Below are 16,701 nucleotides of genomic sequence, written 5' to 3' on the forward strand. Positions count from 1 at the left end.
CGTTCTCCTAATTCCTCCTCCTCTTTATTTTTATAGATATAATTAAATAGCTGGAAGGATGTTTCTCGTGTGACATCCATTTGCTTGTAAAATGTAATGAGTCACAATTTCCCTCTCTTTGCGGAAACTATGAAATAACTGACTACAGTTGTTGTTATTGTACATAGCTTGTATATAAAAACTACAGTAACCAGTTTACCCCGCGAAGTTCGTGCGACTCAGTTATCCGCATTTTTTCTGGATGATGTGTGCAGAAAAGAAATAGGGCGTTGTGGAGAGACTCTCATTCATTCGCAGAGAAAGGTCTCTGTCAGTAAAGGCGTAGACGGATGTAGTGTGTCCTTAACAGAACTGAAAGAAAAAAAGGAAAAGGTTGCTTTGAGTTGATCCGAGTCACAGGAGGATAGCCCTAATATGCGCAGACTGTGGGCTCTGCCGTAACAACTGCAGACCCAGAGGTTAAACTGACGTTTACATTGGCAAGACAAATTTAGAAGCCTTGAGCTTTGGACCGGTTGGGTCGCTCATGCACGCATTTGATCACGGGTTTAATTCAGAGGTAATTTACTTCCTTCTCTCGCGCACAAAGAGGAAAACATTAACAAACGTTTGTCCATCCAAGAGGTTTTACATTTGCCGCCTGTGTTCGAGGAAGCAATGGCCAAGTTATTCCGAGCTGCTATCATGGGTCCACCAGGATCAGGGAAAGGAACGATATCCAAGAGGATTGCGCAAAGCTTTGGCCTGCAATATCTGTCCAGCGGCCACTACCTACGAGAGAGCATAGCGGCAAATACAGGTAGGATACATCCGCCCGTGAACAGGAAGAACCAGTCTGCGGAAAAGTCAACGGCTTCTATGCTGCATATGAACATCCATCTCTTAATGTCGTAGTTATAAAAAAGAAAAGTGTGATATGCGCATGTTCTGATCTTCAGTTGTTTTCCAGAAGTTCATTTGACAGTAAACTTTCCCATTTCAAACCAAGCCATAAAACACGAGACATCTGACTGCAAACGTCATTTTCTTTAAATCTGATTTCAATCAAGTGCAAAAGTGTCCCTACCAAGGTTTTTTTTTTACATGTTTCCCCAAATATCTTTTTCAACTTCCTCATTATAGCTACCCAACTGGAGTTAATTTAAGCATGTGCCAAGCCCATGTATAAGCCTCCAGATAATTAAATTGGAGTTCAGTGTAGTGCAGAGGCTTAAGTAAAAACATGTGTTCTTGGTTATCATTACTGAAACGTTTCAGTGAAGTTGTGACTTGCTGGATCCGGTCTAAGTCTTTTTGCTGTTGAAACAAGTTACAGGATTTATAAACCAGTGAGTTCAATATGTGTATTTGCTTAATAAATCCACAGTAGACCCCGTATGTCAGTGTAATTTTAAACGAGTCATAAGCTCTGCTAGTTTACGTGCAGGAATTGGCAGTGAGAGTTTTAACCATTTAGTATCTCTAGAGGGATAGTTACATTAAAAAGCCTTGCCAAGCATGTATATGTGTGTGTGACATTCAACATGCCCTGTCCTGTCTTTTTAAATTTGGAAGCATGGAAACAGACATGCATTGACTACTGTATCTTTACCTGTCTGATGTGTATCAGAGGCAGGTGTGCTGGTGAGGAGCTATGTAGAAAGAAGCATGCTGGTGCCTGACCATGTGATGACCAAACTGATGCTGCCCAGACTGGAACAGCTGATTGACCACAGCTGGCTGTTGGATGGTATGGAAATGGCGTTTTTGTTTTTATACAATCAGAGTGCATGGCCTGTACTATATTCTACTGATATGGTACACAAACGTTATCTTATAGCAGCCCCCATCCATTGTCTTGATCATTTGTAGTGATATGAATGAATATGTTATTCATAGTGTAGCATCATGGCCAGTAATGGGAACTGCCAGCCACCCCTTCAATCTGATTGGCCACTCTAGGTGCCACCCCAAAATCCCCAGACTGATAGCCATGTTTGAGGTCACCAGGCATGCATTTTCTAAACATCTGCATGCTCAGAAACATGGCCCCCAAAGGGCCATATCCAGTGTGTCTTTGAGTAAGTTAGTGGAAAAATACACTTTATATTATCCCACATCTGTGGGTGATTAGTGGTGGGAGGTACTGAATACAGTACCATCAGGTCTGTACTGTTATTCAACTGACAGTTAAATCAGGAGGGACTTCATTCTGAGTGAGCAAACATGTTAATGGACGTGCACTAAAAGATGAGAAATGTGAATAGTCTTTGGCAATTAGACCATCGTGACGTCATATCATTTTTGTGGGTGGTGAAGCTGAAAGAAGAATAGGAAACCCCCTTATGGGGTCTCGACACTGGTGGTGGTGTTGGTGATGAGATGAAGAGAATGCCGAAGGTCTGGATGTGATGAGGAGTGGACTTCTGAATATGGATCTCAACCTGGAATATGGATGAATGGATGATAATAGGGTGGAGGAGGGCCGCAACGATGTTGCCTAAAATGACCGCTCACAGCAGCAGAGAGGAGAACAGATTTAAAGTTTGACAGCAGCGACGCGATTGACTGATGGAGATTGTGGTAAACTGAAGTTGGTTCACTAAAAAGTCGACGCCCATAATCAGCCGATTAAGAAGAAGTGGGAGGAGTGGGAGAGAAAGGAAGAAAATTGTGATTGAATGAAGCATTAAGATTGATTGATTGACAAAGGATTAGCACCAGATTTAAAACAAAGATCAAAGAAATGTGATTTCTTTCCATTAATATCAGGAGGGTCAAGTTCTCTGTGCCGTCCTGGTCTCTATTGCAAGTCTCAATTTATAATTTTCAGTGCCAAGTGACCTTTGTTACAACATTAGTCAGTAAAAAAGACCTGGTTTCCATATGTTGGAGATCAAGTCACTATGGAGGGATAATACATGTAGTAATATTATTACAATCGACATGTTCATTTCTGTGTATGTGATACATGATGAACAGTGCTGATTGTAAATGGCCTCAGAAGTGTGTTACGGTGAGATGTTATAAAACAGAAAACTGTCTTTCATGAGTATAGAGTAGCATGTGAGATATCCTGAGATGACAAACTCAGCACATCGCTGTGCTTTTTCAAGTTAAATATTCTCCACATCGCTAAGAGAGATGCCAAACATTGATGAAACGGACTAGTTGGTGTTACACACGTTTAAACCTTGAAACATGATCTGTAAACATACACTTTTTTTGGTGTGCGAAAAGGGCAAACAAATCAAGGTCACACACACACACACACACACACACACACACACACACCCTCATAAAATATATAAATAAAAAATATATTCCCTCTTGTAACCTCTGATTGGTGTTTTGCTGTCACTCATTTCTTGGCAGCATGATGTTCTAGTGGTTGGAGAGATCTAGCAGCTCTTAAGTGACCAAACAATGGAACATACAGAGTGATTGCCAGTTTCCGATCTAACTCACACGGAAGCAATAAACTGAAGACGAGCCTAAATGCATTGATACCAAAACAACAACAAGAGAGAGAGAAAATGGCCTATAAAACTAATGGACCTATATTCCAGTAAGCTTGCCATGTCAAATCCCACCATGCGATAATATCTTGTATATAATGTCTTGTTATTACTGCTGTTGGTTAATCCGGGTCATGTAACTGAAAACATTGTTTGTTTGTTTTCTAGTAAGTTTATTCACACGTACATGATATTGTTATTCTGTCACTTCTACTGATTATCTCAAAGGAGAAACTGGAAACAGCTTGAGTGCATGTTTACTTGCTACCAGCTACTGATATCTGTATGAAACTGTGAAACGGTTTAGTATGTCATGTAGAGTATGTCTTCTTTATGTTGTTGACTCACAATGGTAATTATAACTTAGAAAATACATTTAAACCATAGTGTTTGTGTAGTTAATTGAAAAATTCATACTGAACTGGTGGACGATACCTCTCTCTCTCTCTCTCTCTCTCTCTCTCTCTCTCTCTCTCTGTCTAGGTTTTCCCCGCACTCTGTCGCAGGCCCAAGCCATGAACAACCTGTGCCAGCTGGACATGGTCATCAGCCTCAACATCCCCTTTGAGACTCTGAGGGAGAGACTGAGTGAACGCATGAGCCATCCAGCCAGTGGCCGAGTCTACAACATGGGCTTCAACCCACCACGAGTGCAGGTCTGAAAAGTCTTTAAATGACAGTAGAGTTACAGTGCTTAGAATATTTAGCACCATTTTCTTTTGTGGCACTTTATTGATTTTCTGGAGGGCAGTTTGTGCCTCTCAAGATTAAAATCAGTGTGTTTTTAAGCTGGTAGGGATTGAATATCTGGCTTCTCCAAAAAGAGAGATTGGAATCAGATGAAGGACAGACTCCATATTCATTACCTCGCCATCTTGCACAACAACAACAACAACAACAACAAGAATCCTGCTGCTTTATATTTCACTTCAAAAGGTCCCTGTTGTTGCTCCACAGTTGCGCCACAGACATAGGAGCTAATAAAACAATGGACATACTTACAAGAGCATGTAAAACATATAACACAAATATGTACATTTACATGTCTAATTTGTCTTGTGTCTAGTAGTTTAACTTTAAAAATGAAAAAAAAGGTCATCTTCATGGACTCAATTAAGGTGAAGAAGTGATTGTAATTTTAAGAATTTGTATTACTCAGTGTTGTAATAAATCTTGTCTGAGGGGATCTTTAAATAAATTAAAATAAATGGTAAACATAAATTAATTACAGTAAAAATGTAATTCAGTCTTAAGTAGAGTTTTAAACGAGGACGCTGATATTGCTCGCCTCTTATTCACTGGAAGGCTATTTTAGAGCTTTCGATGCCCTGTTTGGATGGCGTCACTAGGAAATTAGTCACATAATAACTTTGGTTTAGAGCATTATTATTTTCTTTATTAAACAGAAAATAGAAAGTTAACAAATTAAAAATGGAGGACATTTTATCCAACATAAGAGACATTTGAAACTAAAATAACCTACATCATAGTACCTTCCTGAATTTAAAATTCCGAGCATCAATAAAGCAGCAAACAACTATTTGCTACTTAAAGATATAGTAGAGTAGAGTCATCTGTTGTGCTTTTTTTAAGTTGCCGGTCCGGCTGCGCTTGCATTTTAGTGCATGTGAGTCCCTGTGTGCGTGCACCACTGGCTTGCTATTCGCCGCCGCTTTGCACTGCTCTCATACGGCAGTTACAGCTGATAACGCTGTCCTGAACCACAGTGTTGAGGCAATCCCTCAATCACAGATATGCTCAGAATTATGAATTTAGCACCTTAAACAATGGCTGGAAAGATCAAGTCAGTGACCGAAAATCTCTAACCAAATTTCATGGCCAATGTTGATGTTGTGTTATTGATATCTTTATGAATTATCAATGTATGAGCTCAAAAAGATACTGATAGAGTAACGGCTGTACATGTACAGTTGTGTGAAAAAGTGTTTGCCCCCTTCCTGATTTGTTATTTTTTTGCATGTTTGTCACACTTAAATGTTTCAGATCATCAAACAAATTTAAATATTAGACAAAGATAACACAAGTAAACACAAAATGCAGTTTTTAAATGAAGGTTTTTATTATTAAGGGGAAAAAAAATCCAAACCTACATGGCCCTGTGTGAAAAAGTGATTGCCCCCCCCTGTTAAAACATAAATTAACTGTGGTTTATCACATCTTTGGAAAGCTGAGTTAAATTTCTCTAGCCACACCCAGGCCTGATTACTGCCACACCTGTTCTCAATCAAGAAATCACTTAAATAGGACCTGCCTAACAAAGTGAGGTAGACCAAAAGACCCTCAAAAGCTAGACATCATGCTGCGATCCAAAGAAATTCAGGAACAAATGAGAAACAAAGTAATTGAGATCTATCAGTCTGGAAAAGGTTACAAAGCCATTTCTAAAGCTTTGGGACTCCAGTGAACCACAGTGAGAGCCATTATCCACAAATGGCGAAAACATGGAACAGTGGTGATCCTTCCCAGGAGTGGCCAGCTGACCAAAATTACCCCAAGAGCGCAGCGACGACTCATCCAAGAGGTCACAAAAGACCCCAGAACAACATCCAAAGAACTGCAGGCCTCACTTGCCTCAATTAAGGTCAGTGTTCATGACTCCACCATAAGAAAGAGACTGGGCAAAAATGGCCTGCATGGCAGAGTTCCAAGACGAAAACCACTGCTGAGCAAAAAGAACATAAAGGCTCGTCTCAGTTTTGCCAGAAAACATCTTGATGATCCCCAAGACTTTTGGGAAAATACTCTGTGGACTGACGAGACAAAAGTTGAACTTTTTGGAAGGTGTATGTCCCATTACATCTGGTGTAAAAGTAACACGGCATTTCAGAAAAGGAACATCATACCAACAGTAAAATATGGTGGTGGTAGTGTGATGGTCTGGGGCTGTTTTGCTGCTTCAGGACCTGGAAGACTTGCTGTGGTAAATGGAACCCTGAATTCTGCTGTCTACCAAGAAATCCTGAAGGAGAATGTCCGGCCATCTGTTCGTGACCTCAAGCTGAAGCGCACTTGGGTTCTGCAGCAGGACAATGATCCAAAACACACCAGCAAGTCCACCTCTGAATGGCTTAAGAAAAACAAAATGAAGACTTTGGAGTGGCCTAGTCAAAGTCCCGACCTGAATCCGATTGAGATGCTGTGGCATGACCTTAAAAAGGCGGTTCATGCTCGAAAACCCTCCAATGTGGCTGAATTACAACAATTCTGCAAAGATGAGTGGGCCAAAATTCTATCTACAGCGCTGTAAAAGACTCATGGCCAGTTATCGCAAACGCTTGATTGCAGTTGTTGCTGCTAAGGGTGGCCCAACCAGTTATTAGGTTTAGGGGGCAATCACTTTTTCACACAGGGCCATGTAGGTTTGGATTTTTTTTTCCCCCTTAATAATAAAAACCTTCATTTAAAAACTGCATTTTGTGTTTACTTGTGTTATCTTTGTCTAATATTTAAATTAGTTTGATGATCTGAAACATTTAAGTGTGACAAACATGCAAAAAAATAAGAAATCAGGAAGGGAGCAAACACTTTTTCACACAACTGTATGTCTAGATGTAGTGTGATTGTTATTTAACTGATTTAACGGTTATATTGTCATGAGATTTCACTGGATTTCTTAACTTTGCCTTTTTTACATTGCTGCATGTTTTAACTTGTGTCGCGTCAGGGTAAGGATGACATCACTGGGGAGCCACTGATTCAGCATGATGATGACAAACCAGAAGCCCTGATGGCCAGACTGAGACACTACAAAGATGTGGCCAAGCCCGTCATAGACCTATACAAGTCAGTACTTATCTTAATACTTTTCTTTCATGGGACATTCTTCACTTAATATTTTTTCTACAGGCAGCCAGTAGCGGTACTTTTTGCTTTAAACATATGAAAATCAGAGTGAAACTTTATTTCGATAGATAATCCAGCAGATAAATGGTCTTTTGTTTTTCTAACAAATCAAACCCAGATGTCAAACAATAACAAAACATGGGATTCATGAAAGGGATCACATGTGTTTCTTAGTTTCATTCAGTGCTTTCATTCAGCAGTCAACTCTCAAGCCTTAGCTGTTTTTATGGTGATAAATTGTTTTTTATTTTACAATTAATAAAACGAAACAATGTACAGTAGAACACTCCCTTTTCATGGATATGTTAGATGGTCGTCTGAGTTAAATTTGTTTATAATGATCTAACTGTAAATTCAATACCCACAACTTTTACACATCATAGTGTGTTTACAGGTCTTAGGGAGTACTGCTGCGTATGTGAAAACAAATTGCATAAAGCCTCTTGTGGCTCCAGAAGGTCCTGCAGCAAAGTCTGATTAATTGCCTCAAGTGATGTCACTAAAGTCAGTGTCAGTTGGAGTTGACGATTTCAGGTTTGAAAATGAAAAGAATCTGGGGATGTTGAGTTAGAAGGAAGTGATCTTACCAGACCTCTGTAGGCTGCTCCTCATCTGCTTGAGGCTAGAGGCATGATGACACATTAGCTGCTAATATCACACAATGGCAGTTGAGTTGCATTGTGGGTAACGTACTGTAGGTCCCAGTTTTTTGACAAGGAAGAAGAATATGTGAAACTGCCTGGCAATGCCACATTCTGCCATTCCATCAATCAATATTTCCTTCAAAATGTTTAATTATTCATTTGTTTCTTATTTCTTGCTCAGGTCACAGGGAATCCTGCACTCATTTTCCGGTACAGATACGGACCGGATTTGGCCTTATATCAACTCCCTCCTCAGCACCAAGATGCACACACAGCCGTCAAATTCCTTCCAAACCCAGACACCCTGACGCTTCTCTGATTGAAAATCGTATTTCAAAAAGATAGGGTGATCTTTCCACATGCGTGCGTCTAGCGAGGTTTAAGGGCACCGATCAAAACTGTAGTCATCAAACGTGGTTGTGGTTCAATCGCCAGGTGGTTTTTCAAATGAACGGTTGTATGCAAATATTTCAAGAGCTTTATTGATTGTGTTTATTTCTGCACTATTATAGTGAAACGTTCAGATTGCAAAATTATTCATTTTTGTAAATCATAATTTTACACAAGCACTCTGCATCAGGCAACACTTTTGCCTTTTTATCTGCAATCGTTCCAATTCCAACACATAGAATTGAAATAATAGCTCATTCAGGGAAGCTGTGGTAAAAGTACGGTCTGAAAGAAAAAGTATTTAGAGAAGGAAGGATGTTCATTGTAGCTCTCCACTATGAATATTGCATCACTACGACACAGGGGTAAGGTAGAATATTAAACCAAATACCCAAATATTTAGTGTCTCACTCCCACATTGAATGTGTGATACCAAACTCAGGTATATTATTATAAACGCATGAAACATTAGACAGTCTGTCAAATATCATTAATTACACTTTAAATCACACTTTCATAATCAAGTAAACTATCATGTTGCCTCTATGATTATATTCTATATAGTTTTGGAGTGAAATTACCCAATATGCAATTAACTGAGGCGTTGTTCATCATCACAGATTCACCACCGACCTTTGCATTGTGTCGGCTGAAAAGTCAGAATGGATCTCGGACAGACATTATTTGGGTCACATTTTTGCTAGAAAGTTGTGCAGGCTTGAGTCTTGTTTACTATACTGTATATAATGCCTACAAGTCTGCTGTTCCAAATGCAACAATCCTGCAGACCAGTTTTTAATTGTTTGGCTTTATCGGTTCAGTGTTTCTATAACATATCCATCAATAACAAACACATTGTGCACTGTATAAACAGCTATTCTTTACTTTTGTACTGAAATGCTAAAGAATATTATGCAATCTTCAACTAATAACATGCAGGACAATCTACGAGGCAGGCGCTGGACTTGCACAAGATTTTAAAAGCCCTCACAGTAAATCTAAAACACCCTCTGGCTGGGATAAGGACCAATGCACAGGATATAGAGTGCCTTCAATGCGGTTACGTATCTTTTATATATATATGGTTGCCTAGAGATTTTAATCATCAAAATGTCACTGATTATTGTTCACAAATGTTTGTTCAACTTCAAGATAATGCTAAATAAAGTTGTAGTAATAGGTCAATTTTATGATTCAGAAGCATGAATCATTATGTAGTATGTAAAGGTCATATTTTTCTGATTGAATGTATGTATAAATGCATTTTTAAGAGGTATTCTGAAAGGTTTGTAATAGTAAAAAATGCAAATAAGCAGCATACACGTAACCCATCACATGCAAAAATATATTTTTTATCATTTCTTTTATGAGGTCAAACCCGCCTTGTGTCAGTGTTTTTGTTTTCCTTATGGACTAAAAAGAGTGGGTGTTGTATGTTGTACAGATTGAAGACCTGTTAGATGGCAGACAAAAGATACAAATAAAGATGCAATACTTTTGCCTAAATAACAAGAGGATTAGATGTCTGTGGATTAGTGTGGATGGGACGAGTCTGTCGGTGGAGGAGTCATTCTCAGCATCTGAATTAAACTGGTTTCATGTTGGGGAGTGCAACATGTGGTGTCTGTGTTGTTGAATGAAAGGGTGTGGAGTAAAAGTGTTATGTTGTATGGGACCACACCCCACTGCTGTTGTGTAACACCAGTGTTGTGGAATTTTTCTTCCTTATTTTCAATCCACGCTGTCCGAACATGTTACATTCTCAGAATAATAAAACTATTTTCTCAAGACTGCCTTCTATGTCTTTGCATGTACTTAACTTGTACTTGTATGTCATTATCTTATTTTGTGGGAGAATACCAGCTAATTCATTCTTTAGTTGGGTGCAGACAGTTTTCTTCATAGATGCGTCTAAGGTCTATTTCTCAGTCTGAACATACTGTAAGCAAGAGGGCAGTGTATGATATGAACGTTAGGCATTATAAAGCTCTCTGTATTTCAGATGTCAAGTTTAAACTAAGGGTACTTTCACAGCTTTAATATCTGAATAGTCATTCAAATCTATGGTTATGAGAGACTTCTTTTTTTCTTTCTTTCTTTCCACAACATACAAATACAGGCTTTGCTCCTCCCCTCTTTGCTCCTTGATCTTTTATATCATGTGAGAAAAACAGGAATTAGCAGGAGGAGGGTGTGCTAACTTGCACTTAACACAAAACCTATGGTGAATATGTATAACACGTATAGGCTACTGAAACAGACACACATACATGCGAGTACATAGGAATACTGTCTGTATCTCCTACTGTGGTGCCTAATCCTCTCAGACCTGTAAATAAACCCCATGTGCATTAGAGCTTTGGCGCAACTTGCTCCACTGTCACGCAGTACAGTCTCATTTTACTTTAGACAGAGGGTGCAGCGCTTTAGTCTGCGCATGCATTGCCCATGATGCAGATTTAGATAATCACGTCATGTGTACAAACCCTGAAATGCAGCACAGTTGGTGTTGCAGTTTTTTGTATCGCCTTATGATCACATGTTGTTATGGGTACCTCTGCTGTTTGACAGTGGTGCTCAGTCGTTTTGTGACCTGATAAAAAATATCTCCACGACAACTATTTCATTATTGGTGCTCATCACCGGTATTATTTTCTAGATTACCACAGTTCATTTTTCTTTGATTCATTTTTCAATGTGCTCCGGTCTGCAGCACATTGACCAGGCAGTGGGATTCGCACTAGTCAAAGCAGTCAGCCAGTTTTCTGGGATCCATCCCAGGTTTTGCCAGGCTGTATTGCCACACTGGCAGCTCAAGCAAAGCTCGCTGAGCGGCGCAGTTTCTACATCCACTCTGCCCTGCACTTCCGCGTTTTACGCTCATCCACATTATTTACAGATCTACCAATCGCCATCGCCGGACTCTGTTTGATGCTTTTATGCCAAAATGTGATGATGGTGCCGTAACCTAGCTGGTGCTGCCTCTGTCACAATAGCTGGTTAACTGGGTAATCCTTGCAGGATAGTGGGTCTCACAGGACGTTTTACGCGTTGACCTTTGACTGGCAGCGAATGACAAATCAAAGGTCGGTGCCTGAGAGCGGAGCCCGCGGTTTCAAAGCGCATCTCCACCAGCACATCTCCACCGGCACAAGACGGTGATCCCGGGAAAGACTGAAATGAAAGAAAGCTCTCTGAAAGGTAATGCCATCCGTTTCTGTTCATTTGATGTGATTGAAGAGACGTGTGTCGTGGCCTACGTCTCTAACCAGGCAAAAAAAAAAAGAGGAGAGAGCATCATACTGTGTGTGTGTGTGTGTGTGTGTGTGTGTGTGTGTATGTTACATAATATCAGGCTGCCTCTGGATATCCAAACCACTACCCCCCCCCCCACCTCTCCGCTCGGTGGACAGAGGTTTTAGCACCAACATGCACTTGTTCTGTTAACAGGGTTCTACGTTTGTTCTCACTTTAGTGGGACATAATTATCCTAAATCACAAACTCAGGGCCTTTGTGGCGCACACGAGCATCATAAATGACATCAGTTGGGTTATTTTTGGTTCAGCAGGTGTCAATTGTTTCACGTTTAATGAGTCATTTTTTTTCTCTGTGACAGTCGTGGCTATGCATAGCCTACTGTCGCTTTATCCTTTTAATAAATGACTAGATTGATTTAACGGTGACGTTTGCCGCTTTGATATCAGATGGATTTTTCTGTCAGCTGATGACGGTAGGCTAACGACATTTCATGCACCGGCACCCTGTGCGCAAATCGATTTAAAGAGGATAAATATATATTTTTTAAACAAAGTCTTCTCGGTATTATGGGCATTTGGACGTGATCGATATCTCTTATATCTTGATTATCAGTATTATCTGAATCACAATCTTCATCATTTCGGGGTGGCTCATATTGCGAGGACAGCTCCTCTCTCATCACGTCACACCACCGTCACGTGAGCATCTTAACGCAGCTTGGTGTGGTTTCATGCTCTGATCATCGCTCATTTAGTCCCCCTATTCACCTACTAAAAAATGACAAGTCAGATGGAAACTCATCATTTTTTAAATTTATTTTTAGGTAAAGGTCAAGTGTAATTGTGAAGAGCATGTGGGATTCATAATATCACATAAATGAGTTAGCATATTTGCACCTCCATTTCCCTCATCTCGAAGTCAATAGGTTTTTTTTAATGGGTTTTTGCTTAGATGCCTGAAATAAGTTCTTTGGTTAACACAAACTTAAGAGATTTCAACGTTTTGTTCAAAGATATATTCATCGGTAGATGCCCCTCTCATCAATTTTTAAGCTTTTAAGTTTCTGGAAAAAAGGCAGTTGCTAACAAGTGGCTGAACATCATCACGCAGACCAGTCCGCCTTCACAGCCTCATTGTGTATAGGCCTACTCATGTGACCATGGTGTAGTTCATTTACAGCACAAAGTTCGCTTTTTACTTCTGCCGACTGCATTCACCCTTGAAAAATCATAAAAGCGCTCTCTATTTGTGAGGATTTTATTGCAGAACAAAATGTATAATCATAAACTTGTGTTTGCCAGAGAGCTTATTTTCTGCAATAATCTAAAATCAAAGTATCAAAGTATAACTACCCCCAGGACCAAGAAAGGTACCCTCCCTCTACTCTACTTCATTTTTGACTACAAGTACAGAATTATTAGCATTAAAATATACATAAAGTAGCCTAACAAAACTACTCATTATCCAGTATGGCCATTTTCAGAATCATGTATATGGTAGAATTGGATTATAATTATTGATGCACTTTAATGTTGCAGCTGGTAAAGGTGGAGATCATTTTAATTACTTTTCATACTGCTGGGAAGATTGTGAATTTCCCCCTGGGGTATTAGTAATCTTAATCTAATCAATCAACTATAATTATCAAATAAATGTAGTGGAATAAAAAGTAGGCTACAATATTTAACTATGAATTGTAATGGAGTAGTACAAAGTAGCGGAATATTTGAATACTCCCTTAAAGTACAATTACCTCAAAATTGTAAGTATAGTACTTGAGCAAATGTACTGATCAACACAGGATTAGAACTTGGATGATGGCAGGGCAGCATGGATGCCATTGTTCCTCTATGAAGACAAGTAGCAGCCAGTGCTCTTTTATCATCTTTTATGTTTCAGTTTTTACCACACAGAACAAGAATCCTTGGATTACAAAATTTAAAGTCTCACAAATTCAAGTCCATCGTCTGTCTTGTCAATTGAGTCTTGCAGCTGATCCAGCAGGTTCCTGGATTCTACTTTAACTGTGAAGGGGATAATCATTAATCCTCAATGTATCCTTGAGACTGATGGTAAAAACCAATGAGGAGATACGAGGCCACAGTCAGTATCACAGCAATGTCGTAAAACAGCTGAAATGTTACTGAGCATTGCATCTGAAGGCTTTTTAACAATTCGTATGAGAGGTATGTAAATGAATGCCTCAACCGGAATCATTACTCAAAATACAAGGAGCATGAGAAGCAGATTTGTGACTGAAAACCTGTCTTACAGCGCCTCTGATATCACTTAGGTCATTAATGCAGGCGCTGTATACCAGCTTTGTTGTGGGCATTTACTTATTGTTGTGAGCCCGTTGCCCATACGCAATGGTTGCCCCACACACATATGGGTTGAACTGGAATACAATGCCTCTAAATGTTGTTAGTACATTTGGAAAAAGAGACATAAGAGGTCTGACAAAGGCCAAAATATAACTCTATAAGCTTTTATATGCAAAGTCTGCAATGCTGCTCAAGTTGGAATGTTTTTAAATATTTTCTGTTAGGGCTGCATTATTTTTATTCATGATTTCTGCTGATTATTGTTTCATTTAATTTACATTTTTTTCAATAAAATAATATGAAAAACAGTAAAATATGCTCATTATAATTTCCCAGAATCCATGGTGACATATTCACATTGCTTGTTTTGTCTGACCAACAGTCCAAAACCCAAAGATATTCAGTTTACTATGATATAGGACAAAGATAAGCAGCAACTCTTCACATTGTAGAAGCTGTATAGGGATTATTTGGCAATTTTGCTTGAAAAATGACTGAAATGATTTAACAAATAACCAAATCGTTAAGTTTCCATCCATGCACCAAACAATGAATTGTTTCAGCTCTATTTAGGTTTTTGATTGGGTTTGGACTTGCCTTTGTGTGCAAACCTTTGATCGTGGCACAAATTGTGACGTCCTTACTACACCTGCTTGCTGTATCCTAAACAGTCACACGCATACAAGGACATCAAGGGGTAAACATTGGTTCACAGTTAGGACAGGAAGCTCCATGGCAACAATGCGAGCAGCAGCACTGCGTGTCCGGTGATGGTGGGGGTATCTTTCCTCCCTTTTGGACATTCCGTTCCTGCTGTGCTTTGAGCTCCCGTCTGCTCTGCTAAAAGAGTTTCCCAGGCTCATGTCCTCTTTTCAGAAACATACAGGGTTTCCGTTGCCAGGGGACAAGGCCAAGGAAGGAAGCATGCCATCAGCGGTCAATGTTCTGTCCTTCATGGATCCAGGCTCATTGCACAAAAAAATTGGGGCATGAAAAACAAATTTAGAGCTAAAATCACCAATCGTTTGGCTTTTAATTATATTAAAAAGAGCCTATTAATATTCAGCAGCTATTAGTCGAGTACTGAGAAAAAATTCCCCTTGATGCAGAGAGAGTTTCCTTTTTCTTACAAAGCATGGTGCTGTTGTCATGCAATGCTGACTACTCAACTCCTCTCGTTTGATCTTTTATTATGACAAGGCCAGGGGTCCTCTTCAGCAAAGGACCCAAATAAGAAATTAGCTCTTTTATGGGCTCAGACTCACAATTTTTACCAAATGCTCCTTATTTATACCAAAGAAAACAGGTCATATAAATAACTATAGATTTATTTTTCTTTACAATTTCTCCCTGAGGACTTCTGTTATTCTAGTGGATGACTCTGATATTTTTAGCACACTTTAAACATTATCACCGCATCTGTCATGCATTTAAGTAGAGCAGTTACTTGGGCAGCTATTTTGATATCCGATAAATCATTCGTGTCACTTTTAAAGCTAAAACTTCAAATATTTGCTGTTACCAGTCAGTCGTTTCTGCTTGTCTCTGTATTATATCACTGTAAATTGAATATTGTTTTTGATAGGATAAAATGAGAAATTTAAAGACCTGAACTCTGGGACATTGTGATGGCCATTATTTTCTAACATTTCAATTAATTAAGAAAATAGCTTAATTGTAAGATCAATTGATAATGAAAATAATTTTTGAAGCCTAGGGTTTACACACAATATCGCCTATATCCCATAGGACTCATAATTGGCTAGAAGCCTTTAAAGCCATTCAAGGAAAATCCACCCAGAATAGGAACTACATTGTTCACAAAATGTTATGACATCACATGTGAAAAAGAAGCCTATAGGCGTTCACAGCTACTGATTTCAGTATGTGAATAATAGATGCATGCAGCAATAACATGAGAGGATCGTGAGTTGGGGTGGACTACAGCGACAGCAAGCAGCAGCAACAGAAGCGTAGTAAAATGCGGTGCTGCTGAGAAAAGAGGAAGCAAAGAGAGAGAGAGGGAGAGAGCGAGGGAGAGGGAGAGAGAGGAGAGAGGGAGGGAGAGAGAGAGAAGAGAGAGAGATAGAGAGAGAGCGGCAACATATTTCTCTCCCCAGAAAACAGAGGAGAAAGGAGGGTCGTCCTCTCCTGCTCGGACATGTGGTGCACCCAGCAGCACCAGTAGTAGTAGCAGCAGCGGTGGTGGCGGTGACGGCGCGGCGTAGCCTACGTCTTTGGAGCTTCTTTTGTCTTAAATTTTTTTCCTTTTCTTGTGTGCTTCGGTAATGAGCTTGCTGGGGGCCTACAAGAAAAAGACTATTTACGATGGCTATGAATCTTTGCAGTTGGTCGATAGCGGCGGAGATAGCTTCAGTGTCGGCAGAGGGAGCAGCAGCAGCAGCAGCAGCGGTAGCAGCGGCGGCAGCGCCACACTCGCAGGCTCCATAGCGGCCACCCTCGGACCGAAGGCGGGCCCACTGAGAGAGGAGGACTGCAGCACCATGGACAGCTCAGGTAAGAGTCCTCGCCGCCTTCGGGAACGTGGATGGGGATTGTACTCTAACGTGGAGAGCGCTTGGGTATCATGTGATGACTTTACGCAGTATTAACGTGGCCTGTAACTGTCCTGGTGTAAGGGTTTAGCAGTGGGCAACACAATGGCTGACAACAGTGAAAGAATATGCTATGCACCTCCTGGAACCCCCTCCAGGGCTCATAGT

At 40.0% G+C, this 16,701-nt stretch overlaps 2 protein-coding genes across 5 annotated transcripts in view; both read left to right on the plus strand.

Annotated features, from left to right (window-relative positions):
- The first annotated feature begins 277 nt into the window (after positions 1 to 277).
- On the plus strand, positions 278 to 10,183 carry ak4 (adenylate kinase 4). The gene is made up of 5 exons (XM_031859723.1): positions 278 to 799; positions 1,610 to 1,729; positions 3,981 to 4,153; positions 7,183 to 7,301; positions 8,187 to 10,183. The coding sequence occupies exons 1-5, from the start codon at positions 658 to 660 to the stop codon at positions 8,311 to 8,313; spliced, it is 681 nt and encodes a 226-aa protein (XP_031715583.1). The 5' UTR covers positions 278 to 657; the 3' UTR covers positions 8,314 to 10,183.
- Positions 10,184 to 11,214: 1,031 nt separating this feature from the next.
- Positions 11,215 to 16,701, plus strand: part of dnajc6 (DnaJ (Hsp40) homolog, subfamily C, member 6) — a 35,323-nt gene continuing 29,836 nt past the window's right edge. For 3 of the 4 annotated variants that reach the window (XM_031859491.1, XM_031859492.1, XM_031859493.1), the window contains exon 1: positions 16,206 to 16,495. In XM_031859491.1, the coding sequence (XP_031715351.1) occupies positions 16,267 to 16,495 (229 nt within the window). In that variant the 5' untranslated portion in view covers positions 16,206 to 16,266. Of the gene's footprint in view, positions 11,597 to 16,205; positions 16,496 to 16,701 lie in introns of those variants that run through there. The other variant, XM_031859494.1, reaches the window with a different exon arrangement.

This window comes from Anarrhichthys ocellatus, unplaced genomic scaffold, assembly GCF_004355925.1.
Source record: "Anarrhichthys ocellatus isolate YVR2014 unplaced genomic scaffold, GSC_Weel_1.0 scaffold22, whole genome shotgun sequence".
Classification (NCBI taxonomy): domain Eukaryota; kingdom Metazoa; phylum Chordata; class Actinopteri; order Perciformes; family Anarhichadidae; genus Anarrhichthys; species Anarrhichthys ocellatus.

Bases quoted from the DNA above. Each gene is read 5' to 3' on its own strand.
- ak4 (XM_031859723.1), top strand. From the start codon at position 658: ATGGCCAAGTTATTCCGAGCTGCTATCATGGGTCCACCAGGATCAGGG. The intron at 800-1,609 runs GTAGGATACATC...GATGTGTATCAG, and splicing joins GAGCATAGCGGCAAATACAG to AGGCAGGTGTGCTGGTGAGG. The intron at 1,730-3,980 runs GTATGGAAATGG...CTCTCTGTCTAG, and splicing joins CCACAGCTGGCTGTTGGATG to GTTTTCCCCGCACTCTGTCG.